The sequence below is a fragment of the Sebastes fasciatus genome, chromosome 17, assembly GCF_043250625.1.
Source record: "Sebastes fasciatus isolate fSebFas1 chromosome 17, fSebFas1.pri, whole genome shotgun sequence".
NCBI classification, from domain to species: Eukaryota; Metazoa; Chordata; class Actinopteri; order Perciformes; family Sebastidae; genus Sebastes; species Sebastes fasciatus.
This window is the reverse complement of record NC_133811.1, coordinates 9,401,816-9,420,522: the sequence shown is the minus strand read 5'-3', so window position 1 is coordinate 9,420,522 and position 18,707 is coordinate 9,401,816. Positions and strand designations below refer to the sequence as shown.

General features: G+C 40.5%; 1 protein-coding gene across 4 annotated transcripts in view; it reads left to right on the top strand.

The window, feature by feature from the left end:
- The window catches only part of adcy2b (adenylate cyclase 2b (brain)), a 78,652-nt gene extending 61,620 nt beyond the window's left edge, over positions 1 to 17,032 (top strand). The window contains exons 16-25 of one of the 4 annotated variants that reach the window (XR_012590750.1): positions 3,164 to 3,304; positions 3,716 to 3,868; positions 5,420 to 5,604; positions 7,042 to 7,126; positions 11,235 to 11,393; positions 11,890 to 12,036; positions 12,491 to 12,588; positions 14,711 to 14,825; positions 14,936 to 15,060; positions 16,120 to 17,032. Coding sequence is in view for 2 of the 4 variants with exons in the window: in XM_074614540.1 (XP_074470641.1) it covers positions 3,164 to 3,304; positions 3,716 to 3,868; positions 5,420 to 5,604; positions 7,042 to 7,126; positions 11,235 to 11,393; positions 11,890 to 12,036; positions 12,491 to 12,598; positions 14,711 to 14,825; positions 14,936 to 15,060; positions 16,120 to 16,272 (1,371 nt within the window). In the remaining 2 variants the exon portion in view is untranslated. Of the gene's footprint in view, positions 1 to 3,163; positions 3,305 to 3,715; positions 3,869 to 5,419; positions 5,605 to 7,041; positions 7,127 to 11,234; positions 11,394 to 11,889; positions 12,037 to 12,490; positions 12,599 to 14,710; positions 14,826 to 14,935; positions 15,061 to 16,119 lie in introns of those variants that run through there. The other 3 variants (XM_074614541.1, XM_074614540.1, XR_012590751.1) reach the window with 3 other exon arrangements.
- The last annotated feature ends 1,675 nt before the right edge of the window (positions 17,033 to 18,707 follow it).

Below are 18,707 nucleotides of genomic sequence, written 5' to 3'. Positions count from 1 at the left end.
CCTTCATACAATAGTTCATCCATCAAGTCACTGCTGTTGTTTGTTATCCAGCACAACTGGAGGGATGGGTGTTATTTATAAGCTGCTGCAGCTATAAGCCAAGCTGTCACAAGTGTTTTATGGACAATCAATAAATGATTTCTCCACTAAGCCTATTTTCCTCCCTCTTGCTTCTCAAGAGTGTATTATTACCTAGTAAGTAAGTGGGTCACTTCTAATTAATGGGGGGTTATCAATAGGCATTGGGTCTGCCCTGATCCAGATATCATCTTTACACATTGCTTCAATAAAAACCGAGAGAGATCATGTTTTATGTGTTTGTGCTAACCGTCAATTTAACACTCAATAAAAGCTGCTGTGGTGGCTGGTGAAAGAGCGCCCTATCGACTAATAACAGGCCATGTCTAACATACTGTACATGTGTGTGTGTCCATGTGCCGGTTGGGTTAGTGTCATTTATTTTTAATGAGGCATATTATAATTAAAGGAAGTGCTCTGTTCATCTGTGAAGGAGTGCATTACACGGTGATTGTGATCAAACACAGTTCTTGGAAATTAAATGAGTTTCTGCGTTTAGCACTGTTTAACGACGGGAAGAAGGGAACGTAATGTCCTCGTGAATCATTGCTGAATTTGGCAAACAAGTGTTGAATGGTAATTTCATTTTAGTCTCGCATAGCCGGATTTATCTCCACATGGTGTGGACCACAGTGCTTAAGAAAGGTCTGGCTCTACACATTTCCATTCTGGCATGAGGGGGAAAAACCCTCTGGCTTGTTTGTATTTCCTTAAATCAATCACAATTGTCTTGGGCGGCGCTAAGGCCAGGATGCAGCGACGGTGCCCTTGTATAATAAATAGTGCAGATAGCGTAATGGTACATGTCCACAGCCTCCGTCCTTCCCATGCTTACCATTCATTGTCTATGTAAGAAGCCATGCAATGCATTCTGGAAGCGTGGCGTCACGTTGGCCGCTCCTCATTAGCTTAAAGTTGAGGTCAAGGTTACTTTATGCAAGTCAGGGGCGTCCGGCGTGGCTTGCCAGCTCTGGAAGCTCCCTAGAAACTATTAAATTGACCGTTGTCGATCTAAAATAAAGACAGATTTAGCAGCTGCCTGAATTATTTCTCGCATAAAATGTTTTCAGAAATACATTTCGGGGAGCTATTTTCATGATATGTAAGAAGAAAGTTTCCAAACGAGCCGCTATGTTGGTGTCTGTTTGAAAGCTGGGAGCAGCAGCCCTCGAGAGAAAGCGTTCGTCCAATCAGTTGTCTTGTGCCTTGTCTCTTGTGGCAGCCCATCAAGCGTCCAATGCTGGGAAGTGAGGCGATCACTCGCGATTAAAAATGCCTATATGGACATTTACCATAAGGGTAGAATACGCGGCCAATGACCACACTGCCTTTTTGTTGCCTGATCAGACAGAACATTTTTTGCAGTTTGGTACGTCTCTTTATTTGATATGTTGCTAGGCAACCACCAAATAAGTGCTATCATTACCTTTTTTAAAAACAATGAACTGTACGAGACCCAAAAAGTTGATAGTACAGTTATAATGAATGAAAACAATTTACCTGAAATGTCAAGTACCACACTAACTTTCCTCCTGCTGCTTGCTGTTCAGATCATGTTAACTACGATTGGTAAATTCATATGGCTCCTTGTATTCAGCAAAAGTCATCACAATGAGAAAAAATGCTAATGACGTTGGGCACTTTTCTGCTGTGAGTTGAATTTTTTTCAATTCGAGGCATTCATGGTGCTTCTGTAAAAACGCGAGGCGCACAGAGCAGATAAACGCTAAAACGCACTCTGTCTGATCGGGGCCGTACCCATATGTGGTGAGTCAGACTAATTTTCATCTAGACAGACTACTCCAGTGTCACAAATACAAGGACAAGGAGTGTGAGAGTTACCCTGTTGGAGCTCATACTGAAGTATGAACATGCTGTCCTGAAAGATGAGAACAAGAGAAAACTGTCACACTCATATATACTTGACAATAATTTGAAGTAGGAACAGGAAGGGACACAATATCCAGGATTATACTCTAATCTAAGGAAGATGTGTTTCCAGTCAAAACTCCTGCATAAAAACAAAAAAGTTCTCTTTTTTTTTTCAACTAAACATAATTTCACTTCTCTAGTTGATTTTAAATGAAGCACGTCCATGTTTGGCATGTATGTGATAGATGAGCCTTGGTCCTATACTTTACTTTCTGCCTTTTATTATTATTATCTATTGACTTGCCAAACAAAACACACGCTTCGTAACGCAATACCAATGACCAGGTCAAGTGCATGCCACAACACAATCTAAAAGCAATATTTTTATATGAGGGGAAAGAAAAGAAGAGAAAAAATAAATGAATAAATAAAAATAAAAGAGAAGAAAAAAAATAATAATAAGTATAATAATGGTAAGAAAGTGAATGGAGAATAAATTTAAAAAATTTAAAATAAAATAATAAAAATATTTCTTTAATAAATAATAATAATAATAATAATAAAAATAACTAAAATAAATGCATAGTATTATAATAAAATTAGGGCTGTCAGTTGATTCAAATATTGAATCGAGATTAATTGCATGATTGTCCAAAGTTAATCGCTATTAATCGCAAATTAATCGCACATTTTTTATCTGTTCAAATTGTGCCTTAAAGGGAGATTCGTCAAGTATTTAATACTCTTATCAACATAGGAGTGGGCAAATATGCTGCTTTGTGCAAATGTATGTATAGATTTATTATTGGAAATCAATTGACAACACAAAACAATGACAAATATTGTCCAGAAACCCTCACAGGTATAAAAAAAATATGCTCAAATCATAACATGGCAAACTGCAGCCCAACAGGCAACAACAGCTGTCAGTGTGTCAGTGTGCTGACTTGACTATGATTGCCCCAAACTGCATGTGATTATCATAAAGTGAATAACTGAATAGAATAACAATAATAGACGGAGTGATTTCCACCTAACCGCTATTTTGGTAATTATTTGAGTCACATGAGAGACCACACATTCCCCAGAGGAGTATAATTATCTAGTAGTATGAGCAGGTAGAGATTTTGCTACGGGTTGTTTAATATTTTTTTGCTGCTTCTCCCTCCTTCTTCCTGTTCTAATCATTCACTCTGTTTCTTTTCATCCTCAGCAGCGAAGGAAGGGCTCCTTCTGCTCTCTAACCTGGTTCCCCACTTCCTCCAGCATCATCGTCACCAATAATCCCTGGCTGCGATTGGTCCTCACCATGACGACCACTGCTCTCATACTTGTGATGGCCGTTTTCAATATGGTGAGAGTTGTGGATGTGGTCCGTTCACTGATGTATCATTAGGTGGTTGTGGAACACTGCATGGTTAAATATCTCTTTAATTAGATTTATAATTATGACAAAGTATTATGAAAAAGTAGCATGGACTGAATAGAGAGATTTAAATTCATTGTTCTGAATACGTGTGCTCTCCTGTAAGTCAAACCTTGCACCATAGGTAGAGGCTTTATAGAAAGTGTTACTGCACTCAGCTACATCCAGCTCTGCTTATCTCTCCACATTATCAAAACATAATTTAACAGTTTTTAGTCAGAGACCATTAAACTCTAGTAACTTGTCTTCAGGGTACATTTTTACATTGCAGACATAATGTAAATCAGTTGTGGCTGCTGTGCCAGCTCAGTGATCCATCCTTTCTGCTTTGTCTGTTAGTTCTTCGTTGAGGACCCTGGAGGATCCACGGAGGACATTCTGACACCTACTCCACCTGAAGTCCTGATAACCAGTCCACCTGTGAATCTAACTAATGACAGCCTGCTGGACTACCTGGAAGAAAACACCGTAGAAAACAAGTTTTATCTGCCAGTAAGTACTATAGGGAGAGGTCAGCAACATGGGCTGGAAAGACGGTAAATATGTGAAAGTCTAATTACTGAACAACAGAATCCAAAGAATAGAAGTCGAGATGAAATGAAAAATGTCTTTTAACTCTTTTAGATCACATTCCTGGTCATATTGTGCACCTATTTACCCCCCTGAGACCCGCGGGAGTGTGGCGACGTTACTGTTTGTCAGAGGCTGTAGCAGGTTCAGTTTTAGACCTAAATGAAGGTACAGATATAGAAAATCTACGATAACTAGAAACCTAAGGCTAAATAACGCTCCAAACTTAGGCTTAATTTTGGAGAGCAAAAACTGGCATGGCCATTTTCAAACGGGTCCCTTGACCTCTGACCTCAAGATATGTGAATGAAAATGGGTTCTATGGGTACCCACGAGTCTCCCCTTTACAGACATGCCCACTTTATGATAATCACATGCAGTTTGGGGCAAGTCATAGTCAAGTCAGCACACTGACACACTGACAGCTGTTGTTGCCTGTTGGGCTGCAGTTTACCATGTTATGATTTGAGCATATTTTTTTTGTGAGGGTTTCTGGACAATATTTGTCATTTTTTTGTGTTGTTAATTGATTTACAATAATAAATATATACATACATTTGCATAAAGCAAGCATATTTGCCCACTCCCATGTTGATAAGAGTATTAAATACTTGACAAATCTCCCTTTAAGGTACATTTTAAACTAATAAAAATGTGATTCATTTGCGATTTATCGCGATTAATCATGGACCATCATGCGATTAATCGTGATTAAATATTTTAATTGATTGACAGCCCTGATTTTAACCTTTCCTTCCGCTGTTGGACAGTTTTACGTTTACGTTTCTCCATAACACTGTAATCATCTTCTTTGCAATCAACAGCAGCACCTCAAGCAAATTTGTCTTTTTTTTTTGTATCTATATCCTCTGGGATAGCTGTGTCTCTTTACCATAAAAAAAAAAATCATTCAAAGAGCCAGCCATGCCAATGTTTTCGATTTGGACGAGGAAACTTCTCATTCTTCTGTATAACCGTTTTAAAGCTGTTAAGCTGATGACATAATTTCACACTAAGTAAAAAAATGAATCACCCGAGAGAAGCCGAGATGTTTATTGTAGTCGTCATTGGTGCTCAGAGAATTAGGGTGATTCTTAAAGCTCAAAGCTTTCATTCATTGTTTTGTTTATTCTTAATAAGCATAGTAGAGACCTTCTCACACACACTAAAGGCTTACTCAACCATCATTCTTTGGTATTACATAAACATGCTGTAATATTGACATATTGTGTCATGTCAGTATTCAAACTGTAGTTCTGTTCTTGTTTCCTAACTATACAGTTGTGTTGGTTGACTCACCACTGTTAGAGCAGCACTGACAATATGTTACACTGAAAAAATAAAGCTACATTTACATGTTTCTTCTTACATCCACATCTGCGTTTTTCTGTTTCTGAGGTCACACGGTGCTTCACCTCTGTAGAAAAGTCTATTAGTGTCCCCATGTTTCTTCGTCTCTCTCTCTGTCCCCAGTACTTCATCTACTGCTGTATACTGGGGCTGGTGTCGTGCTCCGTGTTCCTGAGGATCAACTACGAGCTGAAGATGGTGGTGATGCTCGTTGCCGTGGTGATCTACAACATCATCATCCTCCAGACACACGCCTCCTTGCTGGATGGATTTAGCAAAGCGCTGTACACCACCGATACACTGGATAGGTACCTGTTCACACACACACACACACACACACACACACACACACACACACACACACACACACACACTCCGTCTCTAATCTAGGTAATAATGAAAAAATTATTAGGCACACTTAAAGCTGGGTATGCTGTATATTTTTGGTGTCATTGGGCAAAAGATTCCATAATAACCATTCAGCATATTGTAATTCAAGTGTTCTGAGAGGAAATGAGACCTCCTCTTTATATTACAATATGCTGAAAGGTTATTATGAAGTTTTTGCCCTATAATGCCAAAAAATAACCCGCCTCCTCAGTTTTAAGGTCAATGCTCTCTGTTTGAAACCTTCCGCCCCCCCTCTGACCCTGCAGCCTGCTCGCATCCGTCAAGCATGTAGAGCCTATTAAAACCCACTAATGAGACCGGACCAGGTCTTGAGGGACGGAGCACCGCTGAGGTAGCAATATCCCCGTATGACTGTCGATCAAGTGCAACCCCCCACGGAGAGGACGATGATGAGAGGCAGAATGAGATACAGGCAGTTTGTGTTGATGGAGCTGCATTAATTCCTCCCATTTGAGTGACAGCCGGAGTCTCACTGCTGAAGAGATCCCATTATGCGAAAAGTTTTGAGAGCAGTTAGAAAGACATGGGGAAGAAATACTTTTTTTTTTTTTCAACTCGCATTTGTTTCTCACCTTGGTTTATTAGCATGAAGAGTGTACTGCTGTTCCCAATCACTGGGACATACAAGTAGAATTGTTAGGTTTTATGTTTCACCACAGTTTGGTGACTTGACTTTATATCATCCTCTAATGAACACCAGTAGAAGCAAGTTGATTCATGCCAAACATATAGTCTACTTTAACAGTGACAAATCAAAAAAACAAAAGATCTTATAAATCGAATCTTAAAGGAGATTTGTTTCGCTTAGTTTTATTGTTCCATCTACTTTACATCATAAACATCAATAAACAGACATAGGTAACTATGAAAACATTTAAAAGACCATTGATACTGTACCAGTGTTTTTTTTTTTCAATGTCTATTTACAAATCATAATTGCTAAACATTACTGCAGATCATTTTTCTTTATTTTTTTAAAACACTTTTGAATGTGCTTTTCCTTAAATCTTGGGAGCGGTGTATTTCTGTTAATTTAAATACAGTGCAGAGTAGCAGAGATTGGGCAATCTATCCTAGTGATCTTCATGTCTACTTCAACGATAGGGTTAATGGGCTTTAGGGTGCTTTCACAATGCTAACATACACAAACCCTGGTGCAATTCAACCCCTGGTGCAGTTTGTTTGGGCAGTTGTGAACGCAGTAATCGTACTCTGGTGCGGACCGAGACCGCTTGTTATTAGTTCCAATTCATTGTTGTTGTTTTTTTCCATGGGATTTGTTGATTATACAATATCACCAGATGACTGTATTCTCTCTCTCTCTCTGTGTCCAGACCAGGAGTGCTGAAGGATCTAAAGACGATGGGCTCTGTGTCGCTTTTCATCTTCTTCATCACCTTGCTGGTATTAGCCAGGCAGGTAAGTAGTCTGCTTAAAGTGGCCACCACAATGACATAACTAGACATCTCTATGTGATAGTTAGATATAGTAATAGCTTATATTTTCAATATACCCTAAAACTGCTTCAATCACTGAACTCAACCGGCCTGTATTTGCGACAGGCCTTTAATCCTTTCGCAATAAACTCTTAGAGCAAAGATGGGAAATACTATCAAACAGTTTATTTAAACCAGTATGAATATTACTTGTATAAAAATTAGGCTATCATAACATATCAGTTATGAATCATTAATTTGGTGTAGCTCCGATCAGTTAAAGACGCTAGTTTTACCGACACAACACCTCTCTTTATCCTGTTAACACCGAGCTGTCCATCAGAGACGAGCCGGCCTGCCGAAAAGGAAAAGGGGTGAAAACTAAAACAGAGAAAGGTGGGGACACTTTTATTTTGTAGTGGACTTCACATGACAATATTCACAACTTGGATTAGTTTTAATGAAAAAACTTTTTGATTCTTTGATTGATGAACCCTTACGGACAAAAGGAATAAAAATAATAAAGGAATGGACACATATTTGGACTCTATATGATCGCTTGAAAGGCGCCACTTTTTATTCTTCTCTCTTGTTTAATGCTGTACCAAATAGTTTGACTCTTTGAAGCTTAATGACATTCTAATTATTATTATGAATAATTTACAAAAACATTGCGTCGTGCCTTCTGGTTGTCTCTCTCTCTCTCTGTTTCACACACACACGAGCGACGCGGCGTTCAGCGTCTCTGACTGTAATTGTCTCAGTCTTCAGTCCAAAAGTCAACATTTATTGGAAAAAGGTCGATGTAATCATTTCCAAAATTCACATTCCAATGAAACACACTGCTTCAATCCATATTTGTAGGCGTTTATCCCTTCAAAAACATTTTCACTGCGGTGAAAAAAAACATAAACGGAGGCACGCACCTAACGGGGCGGTGTAGCAGCAATCAAAACCACCATAAATCTGACTAAATTTGGTGCTCATGGTTTTCGCAAAATGAATTGGGTGATTGATTTGTGGAGAATCTAACCAACGTAACGATGTGTAAAGTTAACCAGCGTTTAATTGAGACCTGTGTTTATTTGTCAAAACGTGTAGCCACACCCGGCGAATAAAAGGGATAATTGGGGTTCCGCTTTTGATTTAAGTTTTACGGTAAGTTATAACTTTACCAGAGTCACTACAGTTATATCTAGCTTAATAGGTCATTCAGTGCTGGCACAGAATGTTGCTTTACTGAAAAGGAGAGACGTTTTCAAGACCCTTGATACCAGTGGGATTGAAATGATCTAAAATTTGGAAGCACTTGAAGCTGCGTTCAAGGATTTGGCTCAAAATGCTCAAAGATCAAAATTCAGACGGACATGTTTGTGGTGTTTGAGCAGCCAGCCTGGCCCACTGCCTCCATCTCCTCCGTGTCCACCATCCTCCCTTCATACGAGAGCTAAACTCGGCCGACACACATTTGGTGTGCGTGTTCTATCTTTTTGTGGGGTACCATCCATCATCTCTGACCTCAAAACAGATGTTCTGGACAGAAAGACTCCCCCCAGAGCTTCTGTGCCCAAAACCGGGGCTCCCCTGAGAGCCACAGTCGGTTCCAAACAGCTCCATGTGTTGTTTCTCATTCTGGGTCACTAGAAGGGAGGGAAGGATTTGTTTTGGAAACACAACTTTGTTGTGGTAAACTCTTTTCTGTTGCCGTCACATCTTATTCCGGGCTGCGCTCTTATCAAGGTCTTTCAGGGGTAATTGGGTTCGTCCTTCCGGATGCTGTTTGGGTATAAATTAGAGCGGTAAAAACGCTTCATCAATTATCCTCAAAAATTATTCTGGAAAAACAGGTCAAAAGGTGTCAGAAGTGGCGTCACCCGAAGCCCTCGACGCGGAAGTGCGTCAATCCGTCAGTCCACAAGGTCTAGGAGCAATCCATTTTACATGCTTTTATCCTGCTATTATCAAATTTGCCTTGCAAAATTTTCCTCGTCATCTCTAATGAGCCCATTTCTCGCCAGTTAGTCGGAGGGTGGAGAAAAGCAGGTTAGGAGAACGAATGCATCTGTAATTCATCCCTCAAGAACAGATGCGCGATGGAGCAAAGCTCATTTACAGGCTTGTTAGCTGGTTTCTAAACGCCCTACTTTCTAGATTCCAACGAACTTCCTCTCTCCACAAGAGAAGAGAAGTGCTCAAACTGTATATTCACATATATACACATACACAAACGGTGGAGACTAACTATCTGCAGTATATTGTCTATTTCAGCCTCAGGCGATCAACGCTACAGCACAGAGCAGTATGGGCTGTTGGAGCCTTCTAAATTGGCACCACTTTCATCTCAAGGGAGAAAAATATTCAGTGCACACATACATCATCCAGACTGCTAACTACACACATGAAATATATCTCACAGGAGACTGAAAGCGCTTCCACATATCCATACACACTCTGTAGGGGCCAGCCCACAGGTAGACAGATATATACGAGCATAACGATGGTGCGTTCAGGCGACCCCATCTAATGCACAACCGGGATGTTTTGACCTCGATAGATAGAAAACACCCTCAAGCATGAATAACCCAAACATTAAAAAAAAAAAGAAGAAGAAGAAGAAGCGGTGGCTACCTTTTATGCAAAACAGTCCTTCCTGTCTGCTTACTATTTCCTTGAGCAATGAGAGCGGAGCTTCTCACACTGTTTCGTCATCTTTATTGGGACATTAATTTTCTATGAATACCAAGCAAGCCTTTTAGTTTCAGTTGGTTAGACTGAAATCCTATACGTTTTCCATTTAGTGGCAGATTATTAGAACAGAATAAAGGCGGCCGATCTCTGTAAGAAACACTCATATCATGGACACATTTCTGTAGCTGGAAGTGGGGGATATTCAGGGAGAGATGAATAGTCAACAGTAGATGTCGTATAGAAGTGGTGTACATCATCTGAAAGCTGGGATCCTGAAGATTAATTTGAGATGTAGCACTGTGTTTCAAGTTGTTCTGTTCATTAATAAAACAAATTAAATAATGAATTAATCAATTAAAATAAATTGTTTAAGTGTATAAGAGCAAGAAACATGATGATATAAGTGTATGATGGCCATCCCCTTGCTCTATTATGTGTCATAAGTTGTTGCAGCATTTTTTGGGTTGATACCATTTGTTACTCAGATTTGGCGCTAAATTTAACCATTTATTATTAAAAATTGATAGAGATGATCAATAATCCCTTCAGAGTACCACATTAAGACACCAAGACGTTGAGGAACACCATAGAAAAAAAAAAACGCTGTGATTTGGGATCAAAAACTTTTGACATTTGGAGATTTCTGCAAGAATTGCATTTTTCAGTGATTAGACGGCGAGCACTTCTGTTCTGGAAACTGCTCAGAAACCCTCTTATTGTCAATCTAGCTAGGAAAGCCATCCATCCTCTGAATGCTCTAGGTCTGTAGTTTGTGGTTGTAAAGTTTCATGAGGCTGTGATTATCCTAGAGGTCACCACAGGTCATTTTATACAATGACGTCAAGTTTCCAAAAAATGGTCTCACTACAATGAAATGGCTACTATGGGGACTAACATCATCACACATGAATACAGTTGGGCTCATTGGATCCCCAAGAGTCAGCTTTACAGTGTTACCTAATTTATGCAACTCCAAGACTGTTTAGTAACCCCAGTATGCAGAAATATTCAAATACACCATTTTAGTTTTTATGGGCGGAAATAACACATTTATACTGCATTCAAAACACTGCATTGTATTCATGTGTGATGATGTTAGTCCCCATAGTAGCTATTTCACATAATTACTTTTTTTACTCAGATTTTATACATATGGTTTGTATTTATACTATGACAGTTTTCCTAGACTATTTATTTATTGACTTACCAGAAAACTCGCTGTATCATGATATACTGTATATCGTTATTGAGATATGAAATGACCTATGTCATGATAGAAGATTTCTGTGATGTCGCCCAGCCCTGATCTTGGTGTAGGTTTCTTCTGTGGCCTGTAGTTCTGGAGCCGAGTGCTGGGTGTGAATGACACAGGTGTCTCTTTACTCTGTGTCCTCCTGTAACAGAATGAATATTACTGTAGGTTGGACTTCCTGTGGAGGGACAAGTTCAAGAGGGAGTGCGAGGAGATCGAGACCATGGAGAACCTCAACAGGGTTCTGCTGGAGAACGTTTTACCTGCCCACGTCGCCGAGCACTTCCTGGGACGCAACTGGAAGAACGAGGTGCTGTTATTTCACATCTTTTATCAACATATTCTTTTGTTTTGTTACATGTTATATGCATCATTTACCTTCCCAGTATGATTAAATAAACGTATTATCTTTTCAATTCTCTGTTTTACTCTTCGTGCTCTGCTGCTGTTGCATGCTGCCCCTGCATACATGCTGTAATGGATGCAGCCTACCTGTCTAACATACTTTCCATTCCTATATTTCTCCGTTAACTCGCTCCAGAGTACACCGTACATGTTTGGCTCCACTCTGTACCCTCATTTACTCTGCTCTTACTGATGAATGCTGTTACTATTTTGCTGCTGCGGTGACCCAGTGTCCCAACAGACATGATTAAAATTGAATTTTGTTTATTTCAAGAGTGTCTCAAATCTTCTCTCTTTGGTTGAAACCACACGCCATTCATCTTTCACTTTTCCCTTCACGGGAGATCGATCAATACAAAACATCCAGCTGATATCTTCCTCTTCTTCTTGCTCGTTATCAGGACCTCTATCATCAGTCATACGAGTCGGTGTGTGTGATGTTCGCCTCGATCCCAGACTTCAAAGAGTTTTACACCGAATCTGATGTCAATAAGGAAGGACTGGAGTGCCTCCGTCTTCTCAACGAGATCATAGCGGACTTTGATGAGGTAAACTCCTCTCACGCTGATCACACTGGGTGATTACGCTCTCGACGGAGCAGCCTCACATAGTGTAACAGGGGTTACCAGGGTGTTATTTCCTACTCAGTGGTGTGATGTAACAAAGTAACAATGAATAATGCTCCAAACATACGCCACATTTTGGTGATGAAAAACTGCCATGGCCTTATTCAAAGGGGTCCCTTGACCTCTGACCTCAAGATATATGAATGAAAATGGGTTCTATGGGTACCCACGAGTCTCCCCTTTACAGACATGCCCACTAAATGATAATCACATGCAGTTTTGGGGCAAGTAATAGTCGAGTTTGCCATGTTATGATTTGAGCATATTTTTTATGCTAAATGCAGTACCTGTGAGGGTTTCTGGACAATATTTGTCACTGTTTTGTGTTGTTAATTGATTTCCAATAATAAATATAAATATACATTTGTGTCCTCAGCTGCTGTCCAAACCTAAGTTCAGCGGAGTGGAGAAGATAAAGACCATCGGCAGCACCTACATGGCTGCAACTGGACTCAATGTGACGCCAGGACCAGAGTGCGCACAGGCACGCTTTTACACACATGTACTCATTGTCACCAGTGTTCATTTTAGCAGCTATTTTAGATTTAGTTTTAGTATTAAAACAAAAATGCTTATAAATTTTAGCCACATTTTTGTCATTTTTATCCTTCATAGTTTTAGTTGACCACAACTCAAAATGTTTTAATCCAGTTTTAGTCACCAAAAAGTCATTAGATTATAGTCAGAATGTTTTCTCTCTTAATTTTGTCAGCTATTTAATCTCAGTCTTGTTTAGTCATCAGATTATATTGAACATTTCTGTCATTTTAGTAAACTGACTCCACATAAAATTTGTATCTCATCATTATCTGATGAAAAACACAGGTTGAATGCAGCTTTGCAGTTAGTTTGAGTCCTCCTGACTGTTCATTAAAGATGCGGGGTTCAGTCGCACCCACTGGTCCGTTATGAGAGCCAATCCGCCCACCCAACATGTAAAAATACGTGTTACTCAACCACCTAAACCGACCCGCAAACCGCCAACTTTATGCATTGTTGTAGCACAATTGTCAGGACTGAGGCGTGAGACAAGACGGACAGAGACGGACTCGGCGTGTTGTGTGTTTGAGACAGAGAGAGGGGAAGAGACGGTGGAAGGTGACAAAAATAAAGAGATAATTTGGTAAAGCTGAAATCGCAAGACCTCAACGCAGCGAGTCGACATCCATGGACAGCTACATCGTGTTTAATGTGTCCTTCACATTGGATACAGAGCGACACCCTGACTATGAGGTTAAAGCTACTGTCCAGCTTTCATTTGAGCTCGTATTTGATAATAATAGAAGACTGGGCAAAGAACAGGAGCCTTTTTGATCCTGGTCGCCCTCTCATGCCAGAACGGTTTTGGCAGCTTGAGCTCATATTCAATAAACTTGTAATTTTTCATTTACGGTCACAAAACAGGATGCAGCATCAAAGTATTTATTGCTGTCCAAATACATTTGGACACTCTGTGTGGGTTAAAATGTGCTACACATCAACATTCAGTGATTCATTAGTACTCTCATTTGAATACATCAGTGTAGTTGCTGGAAGCAAACGAGATCATCACTCAGAAATGTGGCAACACATTGTTTTTAAAAACAAATCTCCTCGATTGGTAGGAAATCTGCTTAATTGACCGTTTGCTAAAATCCCACCCCCCTTAGTTACTGTTGCTACGCCTGTCAGGCTGACTGGTGTTGCCGGAGTGTAAACTTGTTCAAATCCAAATAAAGAGCAGGACAGAGAACGTAATGTTAGCTGATGTTGTAGCATCCGGCTCCCACACAGTGAATGTGTCATTCCTGATTGGTGCTTTAACTAACATAACCTTTAACCCCACATAATAATGTAGTTGCTGGAGCTAATGATGTGCTCCTTGGCCTTAGAAGTAACACTACTGTAGGTAGTAAACATGCAAATGTTCAGTCCTTATAAATCATGCGTTTTTTTAAGTGTTTATCTTCTTCAGTAAAGTCAATCAAAGGAAACTTGATTGAAGATGCTACAGGATGCAACTGTTAAAGACACAAGCAATAATAATAATACCACTACATGAAATAGAGATTGCCATGTGGGGATTTCATCAAGTTATTACTGTTGATTTGACGATGACACATTGAGGTCTAAGTATGGTTCGGATAGCACCTTTAAAGGCAGGGTGGGCGATCTTGAGAAACACACAGTACACTAGATTTTTAGAAATGATCCAGCCGAAAAAACGAGTCCAGTGTTGCCAATTCTTTTCCAATGAAAGTAGCGAGCAGCACGAGCTCCAAAAGTCTCTAAATCTAACAAGAAAGTCGGCAACACTGACAATCTGTCGCTTCAGGAGTCCCTCCAAAGCCACTCCCCCAAAATTATCATAATGAACATAAACATATCATAATGAACATGAACATGGTTATTGTTAGTACACACAGCTGTCAAGCTAGCAGCTTGCGGAAGAGTTCCGGTTACGTGCAATGAGTGCACGCAGGTAGGTTTTGTCAAAGCATTTGATTTATTGATTGCTGTCGGGATGTAATGGGAATTTCAACTAATATAACAATCATGTTTCTAAAATCTTTACCAACCCTAGCTTTGACCTGTTTTCTCCCCCTCTGTCCCTCAGGAACATGACAGACAGTACATGCACATTGGCACCATGGTGGAGTTTGCCTTTGCTCTTGTGGGGAAGCTAGATGTCATCAACAAACACTCCTTCAACGACTTCAGACTCCGAATCGGTGAGAACATTTCTTCTCTGATTTTGATTTTCTTCCCTCCTGTTTGAGACCAAAACTTAAAAGCTGATGATACGTAATGTGATTTGTGATTTGTGTATTTTTTTTGCCAGGGATAAACCATGGGCCAGTGATTGCAGGGGTTATCGGGGCCCAGAAACCTCAGTATGACATCTGGGGAAACAGTGTGAATGTGGCCAGTAGGATGGAGACCACTGGGGTACTCGGAAAAATACAGGTGGGATCTCTTACGAAATACAGCTGCATGTCTTCAAGCGTGCTCGTGAACTTCTTCTTCATGTTTCTTTCAACATTTTCTCACTCCCAACTCGTGAAATACCGCCGCTTGGTCAGTGCCCCTCGGCATCGGAGACCGACGCACGGGGTACCCCTCTCGCGTTACTTTTGGACAGACCAACGACGGCGTGTCAATAAACGCACTACATGCATAGTGTCCTTTCAAAATAAACTTCACGAAGTTAGGTTTAGGCAACACAACCACTTCGTTAGGTTTAGGAAACAGTCGTGGTTGACGTTAACTTCACTGACTAGCGACTCACGAGGCTACCGACTCATTTGACACACGGGACTGATGATACCGACCACTCAATGTTACTTTTAGTTTCACACGGGACACAACAGCGGTCTCCTGGTTGAAAGTCCTGTGTTTGTTTGACCCATCCACCACCCTTCCTGCCCGCCCTCTCACTCTATTAATACTAGGGCTGGGACGATACACCTATCTCCCGATTCGATACTATCACGATACTTGGGTGCCGATTTGATATGTATCGCGATTTTTTAAGTATTGCAATTTGATTTTATGATTTATAGCGATTTTTAACTTTTGTAACACTAGACCATGGGAAAAAGTTGAATCATACACTTCTAGAGACTTTTACTTTGGAAAATATCTAAATTAATACAGTAAAAATGTTTGACTTTCAGCATGTATGTAGTCAGAGATGTCCTGAAGTCAAATATATCAGTCATTGTCAGGAATTATTTATAAAAAAAAATCCAAAATTGATTTTAAAATCATAAAAGAAAATTGCAATACATACAGTAGGTGAATCGATTTTTGTCCCACCCCTAATTAATACTTTGTGACTTGCGCCGACCATCGAACAACGCCGCAGTTAGGTTTACATCGGAGTTAGTTGAAAGCCCGGTTCGTCACATACTGTCGCTAAAAGGTGCCTCCGTGCGTCGGTTTCCGATGCCGAGGAACACTTACAAAACGGCGTTATTTGATGAGTTGGGAGTGAGAACTGGTTGTTTGTTTCTTTCCGTACAGGTAACAGAAGAGACAAAACGTATCTTATCAACGCTAGGGTACATGTGTTCATGTCGTGGCATCATCAACGTGAAGGGCAAAGGAGAGCTGAAGACCTTCTTTGTTCACACGGAGATGACCCGATCTCTGTCACAAGGGACTGTGATGCCTTGAGCGTGCCTCAAACAAATAAACACTCAAGAACACAATCACACACACAAAGTGGCGCTAGAAGGGATTTGTCATGCTCCGTAACTAAAACCCATTACCAGCAGCCTGCAGTACAATGGATAGACAATTGTTGAGAGCCAGTTTTGTCCTCAGCAACACAATGTAGAGCGGGGCCGCGGTGCACCTCCACAGTCCTTCAACGCTGCACTCCGGATGGTTTTCACATCTCAAGTGTAACTAGGACTTCGCTCCGAGGAGTCTCCTCACTGTCTAAAGGAGTGCCTGACTAAAGAGAGGTTTGCCAAATTAGTGCAGCTCTCAAGGACCGCAGTCACCCTTCTGTACAATAGTAGTGGTGTGGAGCTAATTACCCATGCCAGTGTTGCAGTGCTTCACAGCCTTATACTTGAGCAAACTGAGCTGCCTGCCGAGCTGTGTTTTTTTATTTTTAATATCTGCCTGGTTGGCACTGTGAACCGGTTCGTTCCATTTTATTCCAAATGGATGTTACAATAGTTTATTGTCATGTAGAGCAGTCGACGCCAACAAATCGCCAGTAGTGATGGGTAGTGTGCCAAAACCTGTGAATTGTATTTATAGCTTTAGAGCTGCATCTGTGTCCCGCTGAAGAGTCGGTGGACTCAGGCACAAGATTCACGAGGAAAGTAGAGGTTTCTTTTTTTTTTTACAAACCAACAGCAATGTGTGTAAATGTCCACTGCCATCCTTTTGTTATGCATTAAACATTTGTATATAAATTGACGTCCTCTGTCTTGGTGTGATTGTTGCAGCATGAAAGACTTTCACAGGATGTGCTCTCAGTGCAGTCAAACGCTGGTAAGATTAAAGACGATACAGGTTTTCATTTGGCAGAATTATAATTCTAATACCAGCATCTCATTTTTTTTTTTTTACAGCAATAGATTGTCATTTATGGAAATACACTTATTTTTTGATCTGGCGGAGAGTTAGATGAGAAGATTGATATGAAAGCAAATTTCTCTGAAGTGTATTTCTCAAAACGTCAAATTATTCCTTTAAAGGTACAGTGTGTAGGATTTGGCGGCATCTAGTGGTGTGGTTGCAGATTGCAACCAACTGAGTACCCCTCCGCTCACTCTTCCCTTTCCAAGACTGCGGTAATGTGAGCCACCAAGTGCAAAAAAGAAGTGGTAACGCCGTTCGCCTCGCTGAGAGGCCATCCTTACCATAATAACACTACTTTTGGAGTAACGGAAGTCCGGTGGCGGCTGGTGGTACCACGGCTCTGCACTCTGCGGCTCGCGTTACTGCAGTTCGGAGAATTACTGTGGCCTTCAGATAACATAAAAATGCAGAAAGCTCTATAGAGCCAGTGTTTGGTTTGTCCGTTCTGGGCTACTGTAGAAACCCAACTCGTCAAATACCGCCGTTTGGTAAGTGCCCCTCGGCATCAGAAACTGACGCACGGAGGCACCCTTTAGCAACAGTATGTGATGAACCGGTCTCTCAACTAACTCCAATCTAAACCCACCCACAGCGTTATTTGACAGTCAGAGCAAGTGACGTAGTATTAATGGCGTGAGAGTCCGCTAAGGGCGGACAGGAGTGTTGTCCGAACGGTGGTCGTGTCCCGTGTGAAACTAAAAGTAGCGTTGACTTATTTTGTCACATCAGTGTTTAGTCACGTGACTCGTCGGTATCGTCGGCCCCGTGAGTCGTTAGTCAATGAAGGTAACGTCAACCATGACCGTTTCCTAAACCTAAGTGGTTGTGTTGCCTAAACCTAACTTCCTGTGAAGTTTATTTTGAAAGGACACTATGCATGTAATAAGCGTATATTGACACGCTGTCCCCGGTCCGTCCAAAAGTAACGTAATAGGGGTACCCTGTGCGTTGGACTCTGATGCCGAGGGGCACTGACCAAGCGTTTTTGCCAGATTTTGTAATTTACGGGTTACCTTCTAGACACGACCCGCTCCCTATGCAGATATGAAGGGCTCATTCTAAGCTAACAAAAACACAACAATTCTTAGTTTCAGGTGATTATACGCTAATGAGAACATGAAGTTATGAATATTATATTTCTGCTAATAGATCCACCGAGATGTTACACACTGTTCCTTTAAATATAACATGATGATATGTTAGTATCTGTGTTATCACATTTATCAATATACCCTCCAAGTGTCACTGTTAACACTTTGTATTATTTATATAAACACTATCAGAGTGTATCAGATATATATTTTTCTTGTAAAATGTGTATAAAGTATGAAAATCCAGAAAGTATTTATATAGCAAATACATGGAGTAATAATAAAAGGCTGTCCAGGTGAAATACACTATGATACAATGAGCTACCTTTACTGATGGACTACGCAGGATGAATCTGCTGTTTGTGGTGTGGCACTATTGTTTTAAAAAGCCTTTTGTGACCACAAAATCTATTTTTCTCA